Here is a 20,113-nt window from a genome sequence, read left to right as displayed (position 1 = left end):
AAAATTGCTACAGATAGATGGCGACGTTTATTCTGCTTGTTACAAATTATGTCTTAGGAGATTTAATGTGGTGAAAGTCAAAAAGTGCTAAACATCAAGCAGCAGTCAAAGGTGCACCTTTGGAAGCAGTGGCTGTTGCTTTGCTTTTTCCGGTCCACTTCCCAAAGCTAAGTTGGATTCTCAGAAGCCTATCCACATAACAAGCTCTGTGAACTTGATAAGTCCTAAACAATCTTCCTGTCAGTTAATAACATTGTTTGTTTAAAAAAAAGAGACGCTTTGTGAGTTATTCAAAGCATAACAATTATTCATCTAACATGGGAGTAAACAAAGTCTTAGCCAGCATGTTCTCAGATAGCAACATTGACAAAAGCTTTTCATCAGGAGGTATAAAACCTTTCTTTTTCCACCTGTTTCAGACTAGCCCCATACTTCCTTATGATTTGAAAGGAAAAAATTATGAAACATTAATTGATCTTTTCGATGAAAGCATGAACAGATTACAAAAGAATGGAGCATCAAGAAGTAATAAAATAGTACTTGAAAAATCCTTGAATTTTGTGAAAAGATTCTGCTAAAGACCTGTTTGAAACTTTTGCATTAAAGTTTGTGAAAGTTACATATCTTTTATCTTTTTGCTGCAGTCAAGTGAAACTCTTTCATAATATCACTACAGGTCTAAAGTTTATACCATGATTTGCTTGGAGTTCCCATCTTGCTCAGAACGGTGCCCACTCAAATATATTAAACAGTGTTTTCATGACTTGGCATGAAGAATAATCAGGGTAGAGAAAAGTATGAAGATCCTATATTCAGTCTTTCTCAGGTTAGGCACATGTGTCATCAGTATCTATAATATGTACCTTAATGTTAGACATATATAGAGACACATAGGTGCAGGGGAAGGTAATATGGAAAATTTTTCCAGTGGTAAGGTCTGTACAAGACATTATTTAAGTAGCTGTGTAATGGGAGACATTTTTTGAAGCCCATACAGTCATGTAAATGTCCAAATTGGGACTGAAGAGTTCATGTAAAATCATTTGCTTTGAATCTTTTACAATGGTTGCAGCATTTAGGTTATTAGCATGTAAGTTTTTATTTTTTATCGGTCTGTCCACCCATCTACAATTAATAACAATAATAAATAACAAATAGGAATGAAAGTCACAGAGGTAAACGCTGGAGAATGTCCATGTCTTCTTGGAGTGGTAAGAACAAGCAGAATCTTCTCTTCTGATAATTTGGCTCAGTACACTTTAGGTACCAATTCAATGCTCCAAAAGGGTCATCAGGATGCACTTTGTCAAAAACTGTTCAAAGAAGGCAGCATTTTCAAAACAAAAGACTGATTTCCCATGAGTGTTAGCATGTTCTTAACTGTGAAACCAGGAGCTGTAATGACAGAAACAGAACCCTTATGGCAGAACTACATACTCTAAAACAGATAATTATACTAATCTAATGAAAATGAAAAGCTGAAGGAATGCTAGCAAAATGCTGAATGAACACTGAACAACCCATGAATGCATGGAGAGTACAGATGCAGAATGCAGTGATAAATACAAATAAAATGAAACACAAATGCATTTCTTTACATTTAACACTGTTGAAAAATAAATCCTTACTTTGGTAGCATGCATTCCAAATGAACAAAAATGAAAGGATATGATGAAGGGAAGCAGTAAACAAAATCAGATATACATTTCAGAGACTATAAATAAAAGATTACAGAGTAATAACTGAAATTCAATCATGAATGTAATGCAGATGAAACAGAACGTATGCAGAACGAAAAAATTCAATTGTAATTGTTTGTTCAGTTGGGATGGGAAAAAATCTATATGCACAGTTCTATCAGAAGGTGAAAAAGACAGGATTTTCCAGGGAAACCCTTATATTGACTTTAGGATCAACTGAAAAGGAGAGCATAGGTTGAGCCTATGCCAGACCTGGACTGATTGAGGTCTGAGGTCAGATGACATCTACCACTGAGGTCCAGTAGCAGCTGTTGTAGGGATCACTCACCACATGTTGTAGGGATCAATCACCACATGTTGTAGGGATCAATCACCACATGTTGTAGGGATCAATCACCACATGTTGTAGGGATCAATCACCACAGCTAGTACATTATGTGCGAATGGTTGTGTCCATATCATGTCAGTAAAGGTCCATGACTTAGATTTTCGTGACACTGCACATGTATATATCATGACTTCATAGTGTGCCACTTGCATTAGCCATGCCTCATGACTCGAGGGCAAGGTCAAAACAACAGAGAATGTAATTGTATGTAATTTATCTATAACATTTTAACAATTAAAGATACTTCAATGAGACTTTAGTCAGTTGATATCAAGTATTGTTGTTTACCATACCACACTCTCTTCCTCAAGATCAAGGTTATGGCAAGGGAGTATGTAATTCTGTGACTTGTATTCATATCTGGGATTGAACTTTTGAACCATTGAAGATATATTAATCAAATGTTGTACCATTTATTTCTCTTGGCTCAGTAGTGCATTGTATACCTTAGCCACACTCCTGCATTAAGGGCAAGATCACAGCAAGAGAAAATATAAATCATTGGCCTCTGTCGATATACAGATATAACATTTGAGCAATTGTAGATCTTTTAAATGAAAATTGAGACTGTGATCTATCTTAATTTAATACCATCATTTGTATTGATCAAAATCTGAAATGTCAAGGACACAGCAAGGGGTAGTACAGGTCATTGGCCTGTTTCCTTATAAAAGTTGACAAATGTAATCCCTACAGATATATATAACCTTTAACCAGGTCAACATCGTATCATAAAAGTAATCAAGTCCTTAGCTCAAAGGTCAAGGTCATCAGTAAGGAAAATGATGATGGGGTATGACTGCCATTTGAAGTAGTCTTATTTAGCATAAAGAGTGGGTTAGCTCAATTTGCAATGTAGTGGATGTTCTGTTAAGGTATTTGGATCAGGTAATGCATTTCATGAAGAAACCAATTCATTCATTATTAATGCAGTACTGTCAGTTTATGCAGGTAATTAAAATCATAAGTTTGATAACAATTTCCATGTTATCTTTTATGAAAGTGATGTCATTTGGATGTTGTTTTATTGTTATCTATGTTGGATGCCATTTGGACAATAACCGTGGACATTTGGGAAATTAATTTTTTTATGATCATTACTTCTGATAATCAATTTATAATTTGTCCAATTGATGTCCCATCAAAGATGGAACTACTTTTCAGTTATGCTGAAGTCCAAAACAGTGAGAATTGTGCAGAACTGAATTTTGACTAAAATCACAGGAGTTGTAATTGTTTAATTGGTAATTTTACTTAAAGTAACTGGTGCTTCATCTGGTAGATTAATTTGGAATAGCACTAGTTCCAGCTGCTTTATCCAAACCTCTCGCCATAATGCATAATAAAATTAAAATAATAATTGGATGGATAAAATATATAAATAAATGGATAAATACAGTGTATATAAATAAATAAATTATTAAATTTCTTTAGATTCAAAGGTATCAGATAGAAGACCCAACTCAGAGTTTTGCCATCAACAGTACCACTGGTCGTGTGACTACAACAAAAGTATTAGACAGGGAACTGAAACCATTATATTTCTTTCAAGTCATGGCAGTGGATGCGGCTCCTTCAAACCGGCCTGGTGTCACTGGACCCAATACTGGTAACTTATATTTCCATAACATTTTTGCTGAGTTATATATTATTTCATAATCCCTGAATATTTTTTTTGATATTACAAATGTATAATATAACATTACACATGAAAATATTGTGTTATTATATCACACTTTACATTGGTTTAATACTTAAGCTCAAATAATGCCACAGGATCTTTAAAAGAAATTTTTACAAGCAAAACATCTACCTTTCATCATAAAATAATCAAAAAGAATCTTATACTGGTGCACCAATAGTGTGCAGATATTTTCCCATTGTTGTGGGAATGTGGACAGATAAATCGAGAGTGCAGATTTTCAAAAATGTTTAAAATGACATTGTTCAACTTTATACTTATTTTAAAAATCATTCCTATATAGCCTGATTTTCTTTTTCAATATTTCTTTTATAATTGAAAAATAGCAAGCTGATGGATTAAATAAGGCAAAATACCATGCAGTATTATGTATTTTTTACAGAGTTTTTTCTCTGGTTTTCTAGAAATGTGGATTTCCAAAACTGCAGAAAAAAGTGTGGATTTTTTGCAAAACCTTTGTAGTCAATCTGTTACATAGTATTAGCTATCATATTTTGTACCCTTTCTATTAAATATTCTGTCAAATGTAAAAAAAATTATGAAAATATTAATTATATTTGCAGCTAAATATTAGAGGGTATGAAAAATTCCTCACAATATGCTATATAATCCATGTTCAACTGAGGCCAATCCATTGCTCAGAAGTGGTCACATTCATTCTGACTTTAGTCTGTATGAATTATTTACGAAAACATTATATTGTTTTCAAAACTCTCTATTCATGTTTAATTATGCATTGAACAAACAACAAACAATGTGGGAAAGACATCATGAGTGTTTTACTGCAAAATAACTTGTGAAAGTAAACATCTCACATGACTATGAAAGCAATTTAAAATTATTATCTGTAAATAATTCTAAAAAATATCCTTTAACCATTCATAGATTCATGGTTTCACTTTTTTATTCAAGGGGCAGTTACAGTTTCAGTTACAGTGAAGGACATAAATGACAATCCACCATCATTTGCATACAGCATTTACAACATCTCCGTGAAGGAGGACACCCCAGTTGGAGGAAGTGTTGCCATTGTTAAAGCTACTGACCTTGATACATGTAATTGAATGTTTTAGTTCTCTTTTCTTGATATTAGAGTTATTGTCACCTGTTTATTCGTTTGTGCTTGGTTACAGTAGGGTATGTGCACACTCATGTATTTAATGGCACACATCTTCTACATTATTTAAGACAGAGATTGGAGGTGTGCATCATATGGGACAAATGTACAACATCTAGGTTCCAAAGAAAGAAAAAAAGAGAAATATAATTTGTTCTGCCATACTGCAGAATTTATGTATTATTGATGGTCTGATAGTGATTTCTGGAGATAGAAATATGTGAAAGGAAATGGTTTTTATTTTATTTTGCTGGACTGTAGCAAGGAAAATAATGTAAGACTTTATAGTCATGTTTAGTAATGTATTCATATCTAATTATCACATTACAAAATTCACTCATATAATTCAAGTTTAATGTAATGGAAGCATTTATTTATTAATTCTATTATTACATCCATTTGCTTATTTGTGTGTAGATAGATGGCATATGACATGCATGCGGATATTTATAGAATTTAAAAAAAATGAGCATACTGTATGTTTAGATAGATAGACATGTATAAAATAAACAGAACTTTAAAGTAAATTAGTAAATTTATTTATTGATAACCAATTTATTTATACATTTTTTATTATAGGTACAACTAATAGATACAAAATAAATAAGACAATAAATGATCAAGTACATGAATCATTAAACATAAACTAGACCAATCATTTTCATTTTGAATATCCATTACTGTTGTTTATTTCATTTGAGTAATAATTTTAGTCTGTCAAATTATGCTACAGCATTTTATGTGATATTAACCAGATTTTCTTACATGTAGCTGATGAATTGAAATATTCCATAAAGGAAACCAGTCCCTTTACAATACAGCTTCGCACTGGACAGATTGATGTTGCAGGTGTTTTGGACTATGAATCACCAATAAAGGTAATTCGTCAGCTTTCTTCTGCCTGCTTCATTTTATAAGTAGAATTTATCATGTTCATGATTAAAAATAGGATCATTGAACATTATAACACCTTAAGATGTCCCAAGTTTGCTACAATGTTCTGTTGAGGCAATGTTGTCACTAATTTTGTTGTAGGTTTTGTATATGTCTTCCAGCATGTATATAGTAGGAAATATCCAGGTGTGGATATCAGTCAGAAAAGCATTGTGTTGAGTGCAGAAAGGACAGTTTGATGGTTTGACCAAAGTTGCTCTGACAAGTACATTACTTGATCACATTAACATTAGGGGTTTCTCTTGGCTACTTCCTAATCAAGTCCTCCCAGAAAGATGAAAAATGTCTTTCCGTCTATATATTGTATAGATGAAGGTAAATAATTCTTACAGATTAACTCATCTGCTGCATATCTACCTGTATTGCAGATGCAAACAGTTTTAACTTTCACATGTAACTGTGACCATTGTCTCTGAAGAATCCATTCCAATTTGTATTTAATTTTGATTATTCATCATTTATTTTCATTGGTATAGTAAAGTCAGAAGGTTGTTATACCTGGTGTGTACAACATTTTGCATTATTCCTGGTGAATTTTTTAATATTTATGCAATTATATACTGGTTATTATTGTTCATTTGATAGATTGGTAAGGCAAGCTTTTCTGATGTAATTGGATTGCAATGTTAATTTTAATGTTCTTACACACTTCTTAGGTTGTCTTGGTAACATCTTTCATTACTGAGATGTCAGTCAAGTTTAGGAACTGCTGACATTTTAAATCGTGGAGGACAAACTTTGGACACATCTGGTCTGCATAAAGAGCACCTTATTACACCCATTTAGCATGGGTGTAATGTGGGTAAAATTTGGTCACTTCTTACACCCATTTAGCATTGGTGTAATGTGTGTAAAATTATTTGGTCCAGCATGTTGAAAAGCCATTTGAAGGACCATGTAAAATGGGCATGCAATAAATCACCAAACATGAAATACTAGGCATTCATATAAATTCAGAAACTTTGACCAGCTTTATCGGGGATATCAAGATGCCATCCCTACTGCTCATGAAGATACCAAAAACAGCGCCTACAGAGACAATCATTAAAGATTGAATCTACTCCATGCTAAGTCAAGCTCTATTGGAATTGCATATAATAGCATTCTACAGCAAGCTCTGATGTCTGGAATGTTCATAGTGAGTTGGGCCAAACTAGGACCATTTTAAAACCAATTGTCAGACCACTGGTCATAAGTCCCTACCTTGCCCATGCATGGAATTAGGAATGTTGAAGTCAGGTGTGCAGGATTACTATTCAATTTTGCCATCCAGAGTGGCCTGCAAGTTATATGTCATTTCTTTGTATACTGCCCTGTCTGTTGATACTGGGTCCAGCTGTCCTGACAATCAGTGTATGGTTTTGGCAGTCAAGAACCTGTCATCATACTTGGTGAACCATACATCACTTGACTGTTTCTACAGTGATTGAGTCCTGTGCTTGGCCAGACTGACCATATCTATGACACATGCTGAATTGGCATCACATTCAGAAATTCCAAACTGGCCTAAATGAACATGCCATATGGACATTCCCCAGCAGAACCACACTCTGTGATGGACATGACTTGGCAGGCACTACCAGCATATCTGTCAAGTAGAACGTTTCTTTTACACATTGTGACAATTCATCATCAGTACTGTATGGAATGCTGTACCCACGGTATAAAGTGTATTGGAGAAGGACGATTCCCAGTTGATGAAGGGTGGCAACACAGACATGCCTGAACAATGGTAACCTTTTTATAGCCATGTGAATTATAGGCCAACATATGCACCTAACTTACAAAGGTAGGCCAGGAGGATAGAGAGAAAACAAGTCTCCTTCCCCAAGCCTCCCGTCAACTGCTAGTGATATGCTGACCCTCCCACCCAATGTGGGAAACCTTCAGTGAGCACCAGGCTCATTATGTTCTGCCAGCTTTGGATCAACCTATTTCCAACAAAATATTTGGTTATCCAAATCATTTTTGAGGAGCTCTGGATCTTGTTCATCCGGCCCACTCCGCTATTGTTGCCCCCACTCATTATGGGGATTTCAAGCAATCCCACAAAAGTGGATGTTCTACGGAAGGAGATAGAGCTTGTGCTCACAAAGAAAGAAGTGGAGGTTGTATAAAAGCTGGACTTACAGGGTTTCTGTTCCCCACTTTTTCTGATTACAGTAGCCAGTATTAAACTGAGACCAGTCATAGACTTGAGCAGACTCGGCATATTACTGCCCAGTAATTCAAGATGTTAAGTCTGTTCATTTGTCTTACATAACCACCAAGTGTCCCGTTTTTCTCATATTTATCCCTTATTTTCAACCTGAAAATGGGTGTACATGTTTCACGTTAACAATCCATTTTTGTACAAAGAAAATAAATTACCAATTTCCTTGCAATTTTCTGTTGAGAATGGACACCAAGTTCCATTTTTAGAGTAAATATATTGCATGTATGTAGGGATATTGAGTTCAAAACTTTGATTGTTTCATTTGAAATCAAATCTACTATGCCAGTCTTTAGCCACCATATTGGATTGTGCAAAGCAGCCACTATCACTGTATCTCATGTTCATCATGTCAAAAAGGGAAGTAGAAGAGTCAGAATTTTCTCTGGCAAAGAAAAGAAAACAGAACTGAAAGGACAATTGTATTGTCATGTTTAAATTTGTGAAATCATCTAGTAGAGGAGAAAACTTTGCATTTTGGAAATTGTGTAATTGTGACTTTGCTGTTGGGTATGGAGGCACCCATGACATAAAATAGCATGAAAAAGCTAATAAACATCAGCTTGCTACTTCATCATCAGCAGCACAGCTTGAACTTATGATATTTATAAATACAAGAGAGAACCTTGATGTAATTTGATTGGATTTTCATTTTACTAAATTTCTTTTAGAAAGGAAACTTCCTCTTTCAGTTGCCAATGATGCTGGCAATTTATTTCGCACACTTTTTCCAGACAGTAAAATTGCAAAGGATTACTCGTGCCAGAATGAAAACAGTTTAAGTTAATTTATGTTAGGACTTCTTTCTTTATCACACTCTAATGCTGACTGAGAGGATTTTTGCTAGTTAATTAAAAATAATAGCACAGAATTCAGATCATAATTGAAAGGTGGTTCACTGAAATCAATAGCAATTGGATAGACAAGGTGTGGGAAAGGTTCCAAGAGCCTGTATCTGATGACTTACTCGGAAGATGCAAGAGTGCAACACATCTTTGACATTTAATTATTAAACAAGTTATTTCCTGGCTTTACTGATGGTTGTAGATGTTTTAAGTAGTTAGGTATGCATTAAAGTTTTAGAAATTGGTATTTGTTCCTAAAAATATAAATTTTTGTCATAAGCAGTCAGTATTTTTGTACTCTGGGGTTGGCAGCTATGGTCCTGACCTGTCCAATCCATGTTTCCATATACACATTCACACTGTGTTATGCAGATATCTTTGCTTTGTCTATTCCACGGTGTTGGACTAATGTCATGCCCTTCCATTCAGCCTCAGTCTCTGGACCATATCCAGGATATTGGATTGCATCATATCCCACTTCAGGACCTTCTCCTCCACAGTGAAGGTGATGTATCTGGTCAATATCCTGGGAAAACATTTGGTAAGTTTGGTTTTGGTTCATGATATGAACAGCTGTTTCTACCTCATTCAAAGTTTAAGGTGGATAGCCAGTGTGGAGAAGGCAGATATTGTCCCTTTTCAACATCTTGTTCATCTATGAGTGGAGTTTGTAACTCATATCATCTTGTTTTTTGTTCCTCCCCAATGCATTTACACTATTGTTGATGCATCAGAGAAGGCATCTGCTAAGACATTTGTCTTTGTCCAGGGAGTTTCTTCATCTCCTTGGCCTTCTCATTTGTGGTAGTAGACCTGTTATACCTAGGCCATTTTGGCCAATGTGAGTATGTGAGAAAACTTGCCAGTAGCTTCTTGTGGGTCAGTGGTTCTTTTTGGATTTTTTTCCAGGTTCTTTCTCCACCATTCTTACTGGCTGCCATGTATAACCTATCTTGTGCTGAAAAGTGACATTAAAGCCTACAACAATAACAGCAATGCCATGGCCACCTTAACATGCAGATGTTTTTTTTTGGCACCGTGGTACCAGATATTGGGACATTCAGATCACCAGATTACAGGCTCAACAAAAATACAACACTTCCTGCTCCAATGGCAAGTCAGAGTGACTAGCAGTTAGAATATCTTTAGAAGCCCCACAACTGAAAACCACAGTCTGACCAGGTGCATTTTTGTCCAGTTGGGACCACACTTTCTACTGGATTTTGTGGTGGTCAGTGGAAGTGGACACTGGCAATGAAAGGCTCTTAATGTCAATCTCCTGGAAATGAAGGCCATTCTGAATGCCAACCAGAATACACCCAGAGGACGCTGCTTCTGATAATATCAGACAATTTGGACATAGTGACATACCTCTTTAAACTAGGGGATGAAATAATGTGACCTTCACATCTTTGTATGGGAATACCTTTGTTGGTGTGCCCAATATCGTATAATTATGCAGGTCCAACACATCTTGGTCAAATTTGTCCAGGTTGACTCATTATCAAGGAGAGGTCCACTGCTACTGATGGATTGGTCTCTTCATCCATCCATCTGCACTGCTCCATTGGCCTAGTGGATAGAGCATCTGCCTTGGATGTGGGTGGTCATGGGTTCGATCCCTGGCTGAGTTGTACCAAAGATTTACAAAAATGGTACTAACAGCTGTTTCACTTGGTGCTCAGCATTAAGAGGTTAGTGTTAGGACTGGTTGGCCTGGTGTCAGGGTAATGTGACTGGGTGGGACATCATGCTACATGTCTGCGGCATGATGCCCCAGTGCTAGACATCACTATAAACTGCCACACTGCAGACATTGTAGCGATATGACTGAAAAATTGTTAAAGCTACGTTAAAAATCCAAATTGCACACCATCCATCTGCCAGTGAGCCTGATACCTATGAGGCTGATCAATGCTAGACCAGTTCATGACAATGTGGAATAACAAACCATCCCTACTGTCATCTCTCCATTTCATGGGCTGTCAACACTCTTTTAATCATTGGGGACAGAAAATCGACATATGCCTTCCATCCAGCAGTTCTAATATTGAAACTAATCCAGAAACTGATGGCAGGGACTGCTAAATAATTCTGACAACTCTTCTTGGATGGGACAATCCTGTTATCAGTGATCTGCTTATTTTTGCAAAGCAACAGATGTACCCATGAAAATCATAATAATCTCCATGCTGCATAGGCACTCCAAGCTTGCAGCTATTCCAGCTGGAGAAACTCCTTTAAGCCTGGTTCTTGTCCAGGATGTTAAAAGCTCAGTGCTTTAATTGAGGAGTGGATCACTGCAGCAAGATGGCCCTCTTTGAAGGCATTTGAGAAAAAGTAGCATGTTTTCAATAACTGTTGTCATGTTAATGATATCACACCTCTCTCAGCATCCATCTCCCAACTGGCAAACTTCTTTCTATTCCTTTTTGAGGATAAGAAGCTAGCCCCTATCACAATATGAGTTTTGCTTTATCAAAGCCACACTTACTCACCTTGCTCCCAAAATGGTACCTTTCCTGGGTTTTGACATGGCTCAACTCAAGTTCAGGCCCCTGTCTTCCTTGTTGCTGAAGCAGTTATCATACAAGACTTGCATTCTAATAGTACTATCTTCAGCTTGAAAGGTAAGTGTGTTGCATGTGCAGTCTGTGGATCCACACTCATAGAGTTCTGTTATAATAGCTCAGTTGTACTAATGATGCAACCTGGTTTTGTTTCTAAGAACAGGTTACTGTTGGTAGGCAGCCAGCAAATAACTATCCACTCTCTCTCCTTCATCAATCCTTTGAGATAGGTAAAGCTGCAGGACAATTTGCATGGCCTCAGATGCTATCTGAGGTGCAGAGAAAATGTCTGGTAGCTGTCAAAGGTTATTCATACCAGTTAAGGCAGGAAACCCCACTAATGCTTGCTGCTTGGTTCAAGGAGATTGTTAGATTGGCTTACTCTGAACTTGGACAGGATATGGTACAACTCCTGAAGATTTCAGCTCAAGAAATATGCATGATTTCCACAAGTCTGGTCTTTGAATGTAATGTCCCAATTTGAAACAAAGGGTAGTCAGCTGGCTGACACACCCAGTCAGTGTTCCGGCATTTTATTGCATGACATGGCCTATCAGAGGAGAGAGCTGAATCTTGTCATTCTAGTGGTAGCTACCCAGACAGTTACAGTGACAGCACAACCTCAGTCTTGGGCATAATCTTGCATCTTTTGCTGTATTCACCTGGAAATCTTTAAATGCAAGTCAATAACAAGGTGCTTGATCTCATAGGTATCACCCTCAGATGCATATCTATGGTTGTGGTAACATCATTTTAGGAGGAGTTCATTCTTTCAGTAGAGCAACTGCTGTGACAAAGGTAGAGTATGGATTCTCATGCATTTTTTTTCCTCCTTTTGCATATTCTCTTTATATTAATGTAATTGGTAATGTATTTGATGGAGAAATATTTTATGAAATTGTCTGCCGAGTGGTCTAAAGCGCTCACCCATCTCACCTCTGTCTCCGTGGGTTTGAGTCTCAGATTCGGCCAATGTGGGTATGTGAGAAAGCTTGCCAGTAGCTTCTCATGGGTCGGTGGTTCTCTCCGGGGGTTTCTCTGTTTCTTCCTCCACCACTGATACTGGCTGCCATGTATAGCCTATATTGTGCTGAAAAAATGGCGTTAAACCCCACAACAAACAAACAAACTAAATTGTCTTTCTTCAGAACCTGATCTCATTACTATCAATCCCCCCACGTTTCCACACAAATGCAAGCATCCTGTTCAAAAGTTTTGTTCAAACTTTGACCACTTAGTGGAAACAAAAGGGGATAATCATTAAGAGTTACTTTCCTCTGTCTTTATGATTTATGGAAGGAAATACATTTTTTATCATTAAGGGAGGGAAGGATTTAGAGGTAGTATGGAGTAATCCCCTAATATTAATGTGATCAGGTTAGTATTTTCATAAAATTGTAGTTAACTACAAAAGTTCCTATCCCACTTTGATTTCAACAGCTGAGAATTGTCAAAATTATCGATAACAAAAAGCAAATTCTAATTGTCAGGTAGTCTGTTCCTTATTGCTGCACAACTTGTGGCTAACTTGCTGTTATATTGTATTCTCACTCTCAGTGTTTAGCTCATGGTATGCACAATCTTATTAAAGAAGATGAGAAGTAAATAATCTCAGAATAACTGTTAGTGGTTGTGAAATCCACATTATGTTCCAATTTGATGAGTCATTACATTAATGTGATATCCAATTAAGCCTGGAACATGGATCTCTTGAGTCTCAAAATAGAAGCAGATTTTGAATACAAAAATGCATGCTGTCTGTGCTTAAATTCTGCTCAATCCATACAGACTGGGCCAAAAGTAAACCTTAAAAATAAATCCATTTCATCCAGGTCATGTCATTGTGTTACCCATGTCTGTCCATCATATCCTGTCACATCATATATGATCCAGTAATGTCCTGTGCATTGCAGATTTTGTTTCCATTCATCATTTTTACATGGACTTTAAACATTTTGAAAACTTTGGTTGAGTTACATTTTTACCATTACTGACAGAATTTAGAGTTATGGCCCTTGTTTTATTTTGATTTTATTGCCCATTAATTGCATCATGTTAGTGGGGGTATTCATGTTTTATTGATATAATTCTAATTTAAAACAATGTGTCTGGGTTTTTTTTCTTTACAAAAACAGAATTACACCTTGACAGTGCTTGTGAATGATGGGCTCCACTCTGCATCAACTACCGTCCAGATCAGTTTGATTGATGTAAATGACAATGCCCCAGTTGTTTCAAGTTACTCATTTGCTGACATTGTTGAGGAAGATAACACAAATTTGCCCAGGAAACTTGTAAAGGTAAAAGTTTTCATTCTATGATTGTACTTTTGTTGCAACAAAAGCTACTGACATGTGGACATGTTCAGAGTAGAAAATTTGTACAGGACTGTACCCTGAAATTACACTCATTATCACTTGAATACTTGATGGTATTGCTGTTGTTTGAGCCAAACTATGTGTAAGATTTTATAGCAAATTTGTCAATGTAGTACACTTCTTGATTAGTTGAATGTAGAATGCTTGCCCTAGCCTCTGCATTGATTTACTTGTTACAGCACATGGTTTCTAAATTAACTGTAAAATTTTTACTGCTGTTCATTAACTGGTTTAACATGGAAAATGATACCTTATTGTAATTTAATCCTGTTTTTCATTAGCAAAATTCTGTTGGCCTATTAAATAACTTATATGAACATAAATATGCTGAAAAATGTATAAGAAACTTTATTAATTTACACTGATTCTTAAATAAGCATAGAAAACTTTTTTGCATAGGAGCTGGTATCACAAAACAGGTATGAAGCAAGCATGTTGGCAATTTTACTTATTTGGGTACAACTGCACACTGAATAGAACCAGATCTGCCATCATATGATGCACTGGTACATCATGGTCTATGTAGATTCTTATGAGCAATCCAGCAGAGAACAAAATAAACCCTGATCTGCGAGCACATTGCTCTTTTTCCACAGTCAGCAGCAAATGCAGGACAAGACCAACATACTGGCAGCCACATCAGCACAAGTTGGCCTCAACATCCACAAAGACAAGACCAAGATCCTCAAGATCAATTATGTCATTAACAACCCAGTCACACTGCAGGGAAGTCACCTGGAAGAGGTGGAGTCCTTCACATATCTGGGCAGCATTATCAACCAGCAGGGTGGCACAGACGCAGACGTCAAGGCAAGGATCAGAAAGGCGAGAGCAGCTTTCTCACAACTCAAGAACATCTGGAGCTCCAAAGACATTTCCTTGACTGTGCAGCTCCAACTTGAAGTCAGTCCTACTGTATGGAACAGAGATCTGGAGAACCACCAAGTCAACAGTAAAGAGAGTTCAGACCTTCATCATCAGCTGCCTAAGAAGAATTCTCCAGATCCGCTGGCAAGACACTATCAGCAACACCAACCTGTGGCAGAAAACCTCCCAGCTTCTGGTAGAGGACAAGATCAAGAAGAGAAGGTGGGGTTGGATAGGACACACCTTACATAAGCTGCCAACCAACATTACCATACAGGCATTGAGGTGGAACACTCCAGGCAAGCAGAGAAGGAGACGACCAAGAAACACTGGCAATGTGACCTTGAGGTTGACATCACCAAAATGGGTCACACCTGGAGTTAGCTCGAGGGGATGGCACGGGATAGAAGCCTCTGGCGATCTTTTGTGGGCAGCATATACCCCAGCAGGGTGACGGGCAAAAACTGACTGCGAGCACATTTATGTGACATCAACACCGCTTTGGTGGCCTAATGGTTAAAGCATCCACCTCGGATGTGGCAGGTCGTGGTTCGATTCCCGGACTAGTCATACCAAAGACTTACAAAAATGGTACTAACAGCTGCCTCGCTTGGTGCTCAGCATTAAGAGGTTAGTGTTAGGACTGGTTGGCCTGGTGTCAGGATAATGCGACTGGGTGGGACATCTTGCTACATGGCTGTGGCATGATGCCCCAGTGCTAGACATCACTGTAAACTGTTACACTGTAGACATCATAGCGATATGACTGAAAATTTTTTAAAGCTACGATAAAAATCAAAATCACACACACACACACACACATGCACGTGACATCAGATAAAGGTCCGTGTTCTTTACAATTTGACCTGACTTTCCTGTGAGTATATATATGTTATGCTGTGAGCTCCAACAAGATCATAGTTTTAAGTCATGCATATGAAATTTAAGGTTGTATGCTTTTGTAAATAAATGCTTGAAAAGACATGATATTACATTATTCATATAGCCAGTAGGATGTCACTTGTTAGTTAATGAAAATCAGAAGAGATAACATGATGTGATTGCAAATACCATATCTTATTAAAAAATGAAAAAATCAAATGCAAATATAATTTGTGTAATTGCAATAACAGTTCTGTGAAATTAAATGAAAAAGTAAACTTTCCTATGTGTATATGATAAAAGGGTTCTGTGATCATCAACCTGTACAGATTTGCTGAATTTTTTTCATATATTTAGCTATTATTTTATGGACAATACTTTTCACATCCTGCTTTATGTATTGATTCCTACATAAGGGTAGGTTTTCAGCTGAGAATAGCATGAAAAAATGTACACTTACCTGTATAATTTTGAGCAATTTTGGAAACCTTAGACCCTTGGCTATGCAGCAGTATCAGTTCTACAAAAAGTTAAATATTCTAACATTTCACAAGCAATCTTTTTTAAAAAAGAATGAAATTTGATGAAGATGCTAAATATACTAAATTATATACACTGAAATCTGCTTTAGTATACACCCATAGAAAGGACAGCAGGATAATTTTTAAAAAAACAATTTCATTATGTTTATCTTTATATTTTATCTTTTTAAACAGCTATCCAGTCCATAAATAATAAATACAGTGTCTCTCTTGGCATCCGTCCGTCTACGGGAGATGATGGCATAGCTCCAAAGTACGCTTTTGCTTATCCTTCTTTTTAGCTCTCTTTTCAGCTTGTTTTATTCTTCTCTTTTCCTCTGCGTTTTGAACTCCCTGCCTGACAGCTAGACGCCAGCTGGAACGGTTGTTTGCACAGCTCTCCCAGTCGTTGACATTGATGTTTGCTGTCTTCATATCCTTCTTGCAAACATCTTTGTAGCACAGACGTGGTCGTCCAGTTGGTCGTGCACCTTCTGCTGACTCCCCATATAACAGGTCCTTGGGAATGCGACCTGGGTCCATTCTCTTGACATGGCCGAGCCAGCGAAGGCGCCTCTCGCTGAGTATGGAGAACATGCTGTTCATGTTGGCACGTTCTAGAACCTCTGTGTTGGGTACTTTGTCCTGCCACTGGATGTGCAGAATGCGCCGCAGACATCTCAGGTGGAAGCTGTTGAGTTTCCTCTCGTGTCTTGCATAGGTGGTCCATGTTTCACTGCTGTAGAGAAGTGAGCTGAGCACGCAGGCTTGGTAGACACGCAGTTTGGTCTTCTCTGTGAGGTTGGGGTTGTTCCAGACCCTCTGGTTAAGTCTGGCCATCACTGCTGCTGCCTTGGCAATCCTGCCGCCCACCTCAGAATCAATGGAGAGTGAGCTGGAGATGTTAGACCCGAGGTATGTGAAGTTCTCGACAACTTCCAAATTGTACCCATTGATGGAGACAGAGGGAGGGGAGTCTGTGTCCTGTGCCATGACATTCGTTTTCTTCAAACTGATGGTCAGTCCAAATTCCTTACATGCATGGGAGAGGCAGCATACCAGCTGCTGCAGTTCATCTTCCTTGTGTGATGTCAAGGCTGCATCGTCGGCGAAGAGCAATTCACGGATGAGTACCTCTGCGATTTTAGTCTTAGCACAGAGACGGGCGATGTTGAACAGCTTGCCGTCAGCCCTGGTATGGATGTACACTCCCTCGCTGCAGTCCTTGAATGCGTACTGGAGAAGCATGGAGAAGAAGATGGCAAAGAGCGTCGGTGCAAGGATGCAGCCTTGTTTGACTCCGCTAATGACTGGGAATGTTTCAGATGTTGCGCCATTGAAGCACACTGTGCTGTGCATGTTCTCGTGGAACGACATAATGAGAGCAAGCAGACGTGGGGGGCAGCCGATCTTCTGCAGGAGTCTGAAGAGTCCACTCCGACTAACCATGTCAAACGCCTTCGTCAGGTCTATGAAGGCAATGTAGAGGGGCATCTGCTGCTCGCAACACTTCTCCTGCAGCTGACGTAGTGAGAAGATCATGTCTACAGTTGACCTGCCGGCTCAAAATCCACACTGGGACTCTGGGTATACATTGTATAATATAATAAAATCATTTGATATTTGGTTCATGCTATGGTCATCTTCTGAAAATGCACATATTGAACACCACTGTATTCATGTGATTGTTGTTACCATTATTGTCTTCTGAAAATGCACATATTGAATACCACTGTATTCATGTGATTGTTGTTACCATTATTGTCTTCTGAAAATGCACGTATTGAACACCACTGTATTCATGTGATTGTTGTTACCATTATTGTCCTTTTTGATTTGGAGCTGGACATTATGTATGACAGAATCTTGTGAATGCAGCTAGTTCACAAATTTAAATGATTCAGAATGAATATTGGGAAATGTTTTGGCCATTATCTGATGATGCTCATATTTACTCATATTTACAAATGACTTTGTTCCTGCAGTTTTTGTTAGAGCTGTTTGGGTGTGAATCTCAAACAGATTTCACAGAGAGGGTCATTATCTCATCTACATATTCTAGAAACTCTTGTCATAGTTATAGCCCCTTTATAACCTAACAGCTGGATGCAATATATGGGTGAATCTTTTCAAAGCAGCTACTTTTGCAGTATTTGGTAGCACTTAATATTGTAATAACCTGCATTTAGGGAGTGATGTATGCATGTGTGTATATGGTAAACACTATTCGTATAAGCTGCCCAATTTGGTCTAGATTTTATTAAAAATCTGTGCATTACCAGTGAATTGATCAAATGAGTTGACAGTAATATTTTCTAGGATCCTTTGTTTCGTTTACTTCATCGATTAATAGTATAGTCTACAAGTTTTTGAGCTAGCGAAAATAGGGAGTATCATGCTGGCAGCTTGCATCCTTGATAATTTGATTAATGACTATTTCTAGTTAATTGTTTAAGACTGCATGATACATACTCAGTGTGTTTATAGCCCCTGATGTTTCATTTGTATACATCATCGCATTTAAGTTTGCTTTTTCTCTTCTTTTTTTCTTTGTTACATACACATGTTGACTGCCCTGTCATGCGGTTTACCTCGGTATTATTTTAAGAGTGCATAACACGGTTTCTGAACCATTGCTATGAGCGACAGCCTAACATGGTATGTACCGCAAAATACAAAGCTGATTTTTTTTCCTTTTCTTGGGGCAATTCATTCGCAGTGTATCAATGTGTAAAATATCCAGCTGGTAATTTCTATAAATAATCACTGTGAAAATTGACTAAATATACACATGCAATACTAGCTCATGCTTGTTTGAATATTCCAACAAAAATTGTGGGTTTTGCTAGAACTGTGGGTTTTGTGGGCTGTTGGTTGTGGGTTTTGTGGGTTTTGCTAGAACTGTGGGTTTTGTTGGATTTGTGGGTTTTGTGGGCTCGATTGGTTGTGGGTTTTGTCAGGAGTATATAAGGCTTTGTGGGCTGTTTGAGGGGGTTCAGTCAGCAAGCAGCAGTCAAACTATGTACATCTCGGTTATTTTGAGTTTTATTTTTTTATTTTTTTATTTTGTTTTGTTTAGTTTATTATAGTGTTATGTAACTTTAGGCAATATTTTGGACAGTACATTTTTGTTAAAGTTTATTTTACAAATCAATTTTTATTTAAGTTATTCATTTTTTTATTATTTTTAATTCCTTTTCTCTCTTCCAAATTATATGCATTCTAGTCATTGCTAATTTCTTTTTACAAGCAAACTTGATATTGTTATATTATTTGTTATTGAAATTCAGTTATATGGTCAAGTGAGTGTTTTATTTCTTTATTTATTTTCTTATTTAATTAGTTTTATGAAGGTAAAGTCATACAGAGAGGTTTCTCTACCTTACAAACATATAATTCCTTTTTTTAAATTATAGTTCCAACAAAGTTCTTTGGGAAATGGAATGTCTAAGTCATTGTGAGTGTTTTCCTCACCGACTTGATATCCTAACTTCAATTCAACAATACTTGATTATTCTAGCAATCTATAAAACATAAGTTATATTTCTGTTTTATAATGTATTAGTTGTCTAAGTTATTGTGAGTGTTTTCCTCACCGACTTGACAGCCAATTTACTTCCATCTATACCAATTCACTTCAAATAAGTATTATGCTGTAGTTGAAGTGTAAAGTCAAACAAGTGTTCTTCTTGCAGATTTTACATTCACAATTACAATCATGTGATATTTTCTCTTCTGTAGTAAACTTTATTGCAACTAAATCTACATATGGTAACTCTAATATAATTTTCATTCATCAGAAGAAATAATATAATGAACTAATAGGTTAGTGCTAATGTGTACCCTGACCTTGCATGAAATTATCACATACCATATTGTACCTCAAAACAATGATAGTATCTTGGCTTAGTACAAAAACAACAAGACTGTCATGGTTATGAACTAACTTTATTCACTGTTTCTTAATAAATGAATCA

At 37.0% G+C, this 20,113-nt stretch overlaps 1 protein-coding gene across 1 annotated transcript in view; it reads left to right on the top strand.

Moving 5' to 3' along the window:
• LOC149777011 (neural-cadherin-like) overlaps nucleotides 1-20,113 on the top strand; it is a 134,070-nt gene that overhangs the window by 47,826 nt on the left and 66,131 nt on the right. The window contains exons 12-15 of the mRNA XM_089941760.1: nucleotides 3,523-3,697; nucleotides 4,703-4,846; nucleotides 5,679-5,785; nucleotides 13,624-13,788. Of these exons, the coding sequence (XP_089797886.1) occupies nucleotides 3,523-3,697; nucleotides 4,703-4,846; nucleotides 5,679-5,785; nucleotides 13,624-13,788 (591 nt within the window). The remainder of the gene's footprint in view (nucleotides 1-3,522; nucleotides 3,698-4,702; nucleotides 4,847-5,678; nucleotides 5,786-13,623; nucleotides 13,789-20,113) is intronic.

Source organism: Sinohyriopsis cumingii, chromosome 18, assembly GCF_028554795.1.
Source record: "Sinohyriopsis cumingii isolate HCF-2022 chromosome 18, ASM2855479v2, whole genome shotgun sequence".
In the NCBI taxonomy this organism is placed as follows: domain Eukaryota; kingdom Metazoa; phylum Mollusca; class Bivalvia; order Unionida; family Unionidae; genus Sinohyriopsis; species Sinohyriopsis cumingii.
Note: the sequence above shows the minus strand (reverse complement) of the source record. Positions and strands in the feature narration are given on the sequence as shown.